This window comes from Centruroides sculpturatus, unplaced genomic scaffold, assembly GCF_000671375.1.
Source record: "Centruroides sculpturatus isolate CEXI.00-Female unplaced genomic scaffold, Cexi_2.0 scaffold1650, whole genome shotgun sequence".
NCBI classification, from domain to species: Eukaryota; Metazoa; Arthropoda; class Arachnida; order Scorpiones; family Buthidae; genus Centruroides; species Centruroides sculpturatus.
In genome coordinates, this window is record NW_019385849.1 from 45,599 (window position 1) to 55,448 (window position 9,850).

At 28.6% G+C, this 9,850-nt stretch overlaps 1 protein-coding gene across 1 annotated transcript in view; it reads right to left on the reverse strand.

The window, feature by feature from the left end:
- The window catches only part of LOC111642502 (transmembrane protein 62-like), an 80,596-nt gene that overhangs the window by 17,503 nt on the left and 53,243 nt on the right, over nt 1-9,850 (reverse strand). Inside the window, exon 13 of the mRNA XM_023388855.1 lies at nt 4,634-4,759. Coding sequence (XP_023244623.1) covers nt 4,634-4,759 — 126 coding nt within the window. The remainder of the gene's footprint in view (nt 1-4,633; nt 4,760-9,850) is intronic.

Genomic DNA, 9,850 nt, shown 5'->3' on the forward strand with positions numbered 1-9,850 from the left:
TATATATATATAGTTCTGGCATAAACAATGTTAAACTTTAACTGACTTAATTTTGCGAACGCATCTTTTTTATTTATATGGGTATCTTAAGGTCAGTTTTTGCGCTAATGTTGCTAATGCACCATTTGAGCGAAAAAAAATTGTTAAGGAAAAATTTTCTGTTAGGGAACCCTTTGTTATATATTTCGAATATCACCACTGCCTGTATGTTATGATATAATGCATTTACACAGCTATATTTTATTTGATATTCAAGATTCTGCTTGAATCATACTACTCTGAAATATTCTGTAATGACCAATATTTCACACAGTTGTTTAGCAATTCAAACTTTATTATGGTTTGTCATCTAATATGATCTAATTTGTTATGTAAGCTCTGTATCATTACAGAATTATTAAAAGAGACAATTTTACTAACAGTCAATAAAAGCATCATTGATAAGTATGTAAAAAGTAAATTCTTCTAGCGATATAAGATCAGGCATCATTATATAAAACTATCATCTATGTAATATTTGATAATCTCTTGGTCTTTACCCATCATGGCTGATGTATGACACAACTTAATGTGCTATGTCCTTTGGTGGCATGTGTATCATTGTGCCATTTCACATGGGAATTTACTATGATAGAGGTTTAAACTATTGTGAAATGTCAATTGCGCAGTGCTATAAAAAAATGTGTATAATGTTTGCTACATTCTTTAACAACTTAAAACTTAAGTACATAGCTGCAACTAAAAATATTAACTTTCTAAATAACGAAAAAAAAGTTGATAAACAGTATTTTAAACAAACAAATTGCTTGGAAGTATTAATAAAAACCCATTTTGCTCTTGCTTTACCATAAAGAAATGAAAAAAAAAAAAAAAAAACATGAACCTACAAATGGCTGTGACTACACGCATGGGTACATATCACCACAAGTGGCCTTTATGTGTCAGCCACAATGGGTAACTTAACAGGAGATTATCAAATATTTGTGATCCCATTTTGAAAGATACAATTTAATAGTAAATTTTGTAATATTCCTTACATTATTATTATTATTATTATCTTTCACAGTTAATATTTCCATTAAGTCTAAAGTATTAAAATTTTGTAAATAATTTACAATTTAATAATGATGAGAAAAAGGATAATTTAATCAAATTTGAAAATTTCTAATTATGAATAAATAACAAAACTTTTTAGATTAAGTATTGCAATAATTTGTAAACTTAAAATTAAAGATTATTTCTTCTATTCATTTTAAAATTATTAAAACATGAATTGCACAATTTAGTTATTTGTATTCTGTTTGCTAAAAAAAGAAACAAGTTTGGTTAAAATTCTCTTATACAGGGTGCGGCAGAAAGAATGTTCTGATTTGGAACGACAATAAAAAAACACAAAGCAAGATAGAGAAAGAAATCTTTTATACCTGATGCCATTGTCATTCATTAGGTATTGAAGAGTACAGTACATCAGTTAAATTGCGACCGTCAATGTCAATGCAGTTTTGAAGTCTCTTTCAGAAATTTCGCATTGATCTGCGAAATTTCTGAAAGAGCAGAATCACCATGATTTCTTGCGTAATTGTGCCTTGAGTTCTTGAAAATTTGTTGGTCAGTGTTGGTACACTTTTGATCTGAGATAGCCCCACAGAAAAAAATCACATGGGACCAAATCCAGCAAGCACGGTGGCCAACCAATATCACCCCATAAAGAGACAAGATGACCCATAAACAAGTTTCTGAGAATTCCAAGTGACCTAGAAATATGCGATATGCAAGAGGTATTGTCTTGCTGAAACCATACATCTTCCAGATCATGATCATTGAGTAAACCATTAACTAATAGACAGAGAAAATTCTCAAGCAATTCACAATAGTGCTCTGATGTTACTGACACTAACACCACCCTCTTCAAAGAAATAAGAACCAACACACTGAAATCACCTAAGGCACACCAAATCGTAACTTTAAGACTATGGAGTGGTCACTGATGGAGTTCTTGAGGATTACTGTCAGACCAGTACCTAAAGTTCTGTTTGTTGACCATCCCCAATAAATGAAAATGGGCTTCATCACTAGAGATCAGTACTACTGTTGGGGGAATGCTCTGCAGAATATCCTGACACAAAGTTTTACGAATTAGATAGTCTCTATCATTCACCTCCTGAACAACCATCATTTTGTAGGGATGCATGTGGAGTAAGCCGTGTAAAAGTCTGCAGAGACTACGATCAGACATGTTTAATGCAGCTGAATGTTTACGTGCAGATCGTTTGGGAGACTGCTGTATGGAAGCTCTCGCAGCTGACACATCTTCCAGTCTTGTTACACTTCTAGAGCAACCAGGACTCTTTCTTTTTAAAGCTGAACCTGCTCATCTAAAATCTGAAACCCAATGATGAATTGTTGGTGCAGCCAAAACCGGATCATGATGTCCAAGCTGAAAGCGTATTTGGAAGGCCCCCATTGTGTCGTTATCACAGATTCACCATTCGTAACAAACTCATCAACAACAAAAGCACGATGCTCTCCACTCCATGCCATAATGGTAACTAAAAATGGCATGCACAAACAAATCAAAAGAGACAATGCACACTGCTATACCTCTACTATGAGCGAAGCAATGCTTCTGCCAAATCAGAACATTCTTTCTGCTGCACCCTGTATATTGTATACTTGGATGACCCAAACATGTATAATAAACTTTTACAGAACTCTGTTTCCAATCATAAAAACATGATCATAAAATATTATCAGAATCATCTTTTCTCTGAAAGATGACTTCCATCCCTTGTACTGATGTCATTTATCACTAAAAGAGGAGACAAGAGATGTGTCCAGAATACAACTCCTAATTTATCAGACTTTAAATTCCAATAATTTCATATTATTCTAACAGATTGACCAGCTGTTAGAGAGATATTCAACCATTCTCACTTCAAAAAATTAATCCCAACTAATTCCAATGTCATGTATTTGTAGTATACCAATCCTAGCATAATAGTTTTCTGAGGGAAAAATTATATCTAATTTTTTTGTCACTATGTGTTTTAAATTTCAAAATAATAGACAGATGTCTTTATCTTGAGAATTTGCCAGAGTTTAATGTAAAAACATATCTGAAGATTCTTTTATAACAAATTAATTTGAAAAATAAAAATTTAAGATATATCCATTTATTTATCTATTTGAAACAACCAAGAAAGAGTGAATTTTTATATATTTTACCATTTCATAACATACTGACATTCTTTTTCGTAACTATATATATTTCATGCACATGTAGTAAAATAATAAAAACATTTATGTAACTTTTTTACATAAATATTTGTACTGTTTTATTTAAATAGCTGATGATGGCTTCAAGAAAGTCAAAAACATTTCTGCAAAAGTAAAAAATTTTCAGTTGGCTCAACCCACTAGTGTCTTTCTGTCTGGATTAAATACTGTCAATAAGTTAGTCAAGTCAACAAGGTAGGCTAATGCAGATTTCACTAATCTTAATGTAATATGATTAGCAAAAATACACATTAAAAATATTAAAATTATGAAGGAATGTATACATTGTATGTAATTTTTTTAAAATTATTATTATATGACATTAAACAATCATTTCAATGACAGCAAATGGATTACTTTCTTAAATGCTAATAACAAATTAAATGTAAAGCTAGTAACAAGATATGTAATGCACTAAAATGCAATTTCTGATGATAAAATTCATAATGTAATTTTAAATTCTTGTTATATTAACAATCATTTAACTTTTATTATTTTAAGTTACTGAAAATTCAATTTAGTTTAAAGTACAAAATTTTTTCATGTAAAATCAAAGTAGTAATATAATCTTACTGTAAATAAAATATTTTTGATTATTTACTCCAACACAATTGTTCACCTAAGGACAATGATGATCCATTTTTCTAACACAATGTTGACAAACACTACAATGATGAGCTTTCTGGTTTGATAATACATTTTAGACATTTATATACAACTTGACCTTCTCTCAATCCTAAATGTTGAGTTATTTGAAATATTTTTTATTTTGTCCTTATTAATTACAATATTTTAAATTCTTAAAGTGTGCGTGTGGTATATAAAATAAAACAAATATATTTACCTTACATTTTATATCTTAACAAAGATATTTATGTATACATTATATATACCAGTGTTTCTCAATGGGGGCGATATTGCCCCCATGTGGGCGTTTTTTCCATGTTGAGAGGGCGATTAGTAACAATTTATATTTTGGGGGGGCGAAAAACAATTTTCTGGGCGATATAGTAAAACATTATATTAAGAATAATTAGATATTTTATTCATTATATCGTACAATAATTAAACAAATAATATTATACTAGTCACTAGTCTATTCAATTCAGTACGAATTTGGCGTTAGTCTTGGTCCTCGGCATCGGAATTTTGGAGTGAAGGGGGCGATAATAGGTAATGATTTTATTGAAGGGGGAGATGATTTCTTAGAGGTTGAGAAACACTGATATATACTTACATTTATATAGTTAATTATTCAATAACTATTTAATTTTTTAAATTAGTGTAAATGAAAATATAAACTCAATTTCATAAAGTAATAAAAATTAAAATTAACCTTTTCATATTTTTTACTTACCTATGGCTATATATACAGCTATAAAGATAATTGGCCAAAGTAAATGGTCCACTGAAGATAGTAAATAGAACTTAAATAGCCATCTCCTAACACAGTTACATTCTGCTCTTATTCTAATAAATCTTGCTAAATAAAAACAAAATTTTGAAAAATATTAAAATTTTTTAAAATAAAAATATTTTACTTTTTATTAATACAGATTGTCCTCATTTTATGCCAATGATGTGTTCCTGGAGGGAAATGTGTGAACAAAATCAGCACAAAATAAACCCATTTTATTATAGTATAAACTGTAATGTATTCCAAGTATCCAGAAATGTATAAAGAATATATATAAATTTTTTCAATAAAAATATATTTAGTACCAAAATTTTTACTAACACAAAACAACATTAATAATATTATTATTAATAATAATTACAGAATTTATAACTTACAAGGGAACTGTTGGAGTGTCTTTTAATAAATATTAATAAAATTTAGTTAATAATTACATTAAAAGTATATAAACTCTATATTAAATTTGTAATATTCACTAAAACTGTTAATCAGGGTTAATAGCAATCAAATGTCATACTATTTTATATTATTGGGTTGTTCGGAAAGTAAGTTCGTTTTTTTTCTGTGGGAAAAAACACAATATTTTTATAATACTGTAAATAAATATTTTATTGAATTATATATCAACCATTTTGGACAAATACCCGTTGTCATCGCTTCTGATAGTAGCATGATTTCACATTCATAAAAGTTTTGATTGTTGTTTACAAAAAACTGATCCAAGTGATTTTTGACATTGTCATTTCAGGTAAATGTCTTACAGTTAAAAAAAATTTGTACAGACCGGAACAAATAATAATCTGAGTGTGCTCGATCTGGCAAATATGGTTGGTGTGATAGCAAGTCCCATCTAAGTTATAACAGTTTCTGACGAGTTACCAAACTTGTGTGAAATTTGACACTATCATGGTAAAACACTACACCTGTTTTGTTGATCAATTCTGGCCACCTTTTCTGTTTGATGATATTACTCAATTCATTTACTCCATGGCAGTACACTTTGAATCAATTGTTAAATTGTCCGGTAAAAGCGCCAAAAAAAAAATTTCCTTAAAATCACACTAAAGAGAGCATCTCTCTTTAAGAACAAGTGGAACCCATATATCACGCTTTGAAATGAAACCAATTTGGTTCAGTTCAACAAATTTAATCTCTTAGTGATTTCACGTGTTGTTATTCGGCAGTTTGCTTCAATCAGTACCTTTTATTTTGTTTTCATTGGCTTCAACTGGCCATCCAGAATGTGGTGCATCTTCAATATTGAAATTGCCAGAACAAAATTTTGTAAACCAGTTTTGACACCGTTGTTCTGTCAAAACATCTTCTCCATACATGTACCACAATTTTTTTCTTGCTTAAACAGATTTTTTGGTAATTAAAAAGCAATATATGCCGAAAATGATGCTTTCGATCTTCCATATTTGATAGGACACAAAAAACAAACAATTGCACAAAATCAAACAAAATTTTTTACAAATAAGCCTTAAAATACTAGCTGTAAAAATATATAATGATAATATGGTTTAGAATGAAAATGGCGGGAAAAATATGACTAATCCGTCTAGTGGTAAAAAAAAAAATGAAATTACTTTCCGAACAACCCAATAGTTTAACACAAATATGCAAATTTTTAGTAGTGAAAGGGTCACAGAGGAAGATGACAATATTATATTTACAGAGTAGAATACGGAATAAACTCAAATAAATGTTATATGAAAGATTAAATATATGTAATACTTTAACAATAAAAAATAACATAAATGTAATGATAGAATAAATATAAAGAAAATAATCGAAACATAATAAGTAAATACATTTTATTACATGTATTTAACTGAAAAGTAATTACATTCACAAATTATTAAATGGGCAACTATTTACATGATATTTTTCAACAAAACAAAATAAACAAAGAACTTGTTGACATCGTGCACATTTAACAAATCAAAGATTTTGGCAATTATTCTCAACACAATTTAAACTGTCAGTGTTTAAAAAAAAGAAAACAAACTTTTGTTTTATATTTAAAAATTCACATTTTTCATGTACGAGTCCAAAAGCAAACCATGCATATTTAATCAAACTATTAAATATTGGCACAAATTTTATTATGCCATTTCTAGTTGTCCAAAACAATTTCATTGAAGAATCACTACAAAATAGTTGTATAGCATTTAAAATTTCTTTAGCTAAAAGTTTTACTTGTCTATGAAATCCAACATCTAAAGTTTGTCATATAGACATATACTTTGGTGGAATAATTAGTACTTCACATGAATTTTGATTTATAGATGTTTGAAATACTGCATTATAAATATTAATATTTGTTTGTTCACTCCATGAGTCAATTATTAATAATGAGTTTTATGTTATATTTGGAGATAATACATTCCAAAAATTCAAAAAAAAATTGGGGGGCCCAAACGCCCGCGTTTTTCGTAACGCTATGTAACTTGCCCGAGATATCTCGGGTTATGGGCTTAAGGGTAAAGCAAAGTTGCTATTAGCACTGCCACCAAGCATAAAATAAATATTTGCATTTAGCATCTGAAAAAATATTCTATAAATTGTGAAAAAAATTATGTATTTTTGGGAAAATTTAAAACTAATGTTAGTGTCAATTGGCATAAAATGAGGGGCAGCCTGTATTACATAAAATATATCATATTTAATTGCCTGAAAATATTTTAAATAATTCAAATAAAGGTTAAAATAATTAATATTTTACAGATAAAAAAATTTTTCTATTTTCTTTCTTTAATTTTTCTCTTTCTATAAAAATAAATTTTGACAATTTTTAAAAATTTTATTTAAAATCAAATTATTATTAATTATATCAATGCAAAACTGACAACTTTACATTAACATTAGATGTGTTGTTATTGTATTAAAGGTCAACAAATGATAAAAAGACATAAGGATGTGAATAAACTGATGAATGATGTATGTATTTAATAACTTCTCTAATAATACTGTATATCCAGGGTGGCCAAGCTCCTTGATAGTCCGAGCCATTTTTCAAAATTTGAAATTTTTCGCGAGCCGCAATTAAATACGTATTAAAAAGGTATGCAAAAAATTCCAGATTACAAATTATATCTGTAGCAAGAGTGATACAAATTGTTTCCTCCAGAGCACAATGTCAACTGTCCGTTGCAATGAGTTTACAAATTCAAAATCGGTCTGGAGTCAGTCGATAACGGACGATTATGCCACTGTTTATGTTTGTTCGCGCAGTTTTCGATGAGTCATATCATTCTTAACTTGGACGGAAATGAAATTTGTTACAATGTTGCACTTAGTCTTTCATATTTGTTGTTAGTAATTTAAGACATTTTGAAACACATACGGAATGATGATAATTTTTAAAAATATAATAACACAAAAATGAAAAGGGAACTCGGGTACATTTATCGAGAGCCACAAATAATCCTTCAAAGAGCCGCATGTGGCTCGCGAGCCGCAGGTTGGCCACCCCTGCTGTATATAATACTACTACTTATCATCAATCCAAAATCATAATTCAAAAATTTGTTATGTTGACTTGCCATTATACAATTGTATCATTAAATTAACTCTATGACTTTAATAGAAAGTAAATAAAAGTATAATTTAAATTCATAATAGAAATTTGTAAATGAGTTCACTCAATTAGAAATATATTTACAATTAGTTAAAAAGAAAAACCCTTAGTACATGAAACTAATGGATGAAATAAAGCTTATGTACTTGTTATGCTATAAATATACAAAATTTGATCAAAATTATGGTGAATGTAAGTGGCAATGTACAGTACAAAACATCATACAAAACTAATGGATGAAGTTTATGTCTCCTGTCTCCATAAAGCAGTTGGCACATTCAAATTCAATTTGTTCACTGAGTTAAATATGATTAAGGAGTCATGTCTTGGTTTATTCTGTAATAAATGAACAACAGCTATACTGAACTATAAATATAATACTTTACTTCAAACAATCACAGAAACACATTAAATCTTTATGAAAGTTTAGTGAGGATGCTGATGATTCAAAAATCAGTTCAAAAATTATTTGAATGATTTCGTATCATTCTTAAATCAGTAAAAGACAAATTATAGGTGAAAATGAAATTTAAATCATTAAATTTCTCAGATTATTAACTCAAATGATTTGAGCAAACACAAAGTTAAAAATCTGAGAAATTTAATGATTTAAACATTTCATTCCACTCTGTTCAAAACATTTGATAAAAAAAAAGTTTGAACATGAGATGAGTCAGTGCAAAATTTATTGTCTTTTGTCACTGGAACACAAATATATATACTTGTTGATTTCATTACTGGTGTGTGACTATCAAAAATTCAATTTGAATTTTTACAAAGTCTAATCACTGAGATAAATCATAGGCTACGATCATGACACAAAACTAAAATTTTCAGGTAAAGGCCTAGCTAATTGTGCCTGAAGAAAGCATGGCAATTGAAATAAAATGTGATATTCATGTTAAATACACAAAATTCAAAAAGAATGAAAAGATGTATGTTTTTATAAGTTCTACATAGATGAAACATATATGTTACATCATCGTTTTTATACAGGATGGTCCATTTATAATGTTACCAGAAAATATCTTGAAAAATATGCTTCTTATAAAAAATGTTTCAGATCTAAGTTGTTGATATTGTCGGGAACACAAGATGGCATTATAATTTTCAGTTTAGATTGTGCTACTGACAATGAATAGAAGTCAAGTTCATTTTTCTTAAATAAAAACCCAATCTTTTGTTGCATATTCTAATTCTACATAGAAACTAATAAGTTTTCATCTAAAACATAGTTTTTGATAAAAGTTAATAATCTGTAACAAATGTATACTGTAAGGTCTCATTTTATGCGGTGGATACGTTCTACAGAAAAGCACATAAAAAAAAATTCGCATAAAAAAAGACTTTACTTGCCTTGAAAAAGTAGGGATACGTTCCGTAATTTTCTAAAATCGCATAAAACCAAAACATCGAGTTAAAATTAACTTAAAACTGCATAAAAAAAGTTTGCAGAAATTAAAAGAAATAGGCTGCTTAATAAATTACTTCGAATGTCTGAAAGAAATTCATATAAAAGCTTAAAATAAACTTGTATTCAAACTTAATTCAGTTTATTTTATTGAAAAGTAATA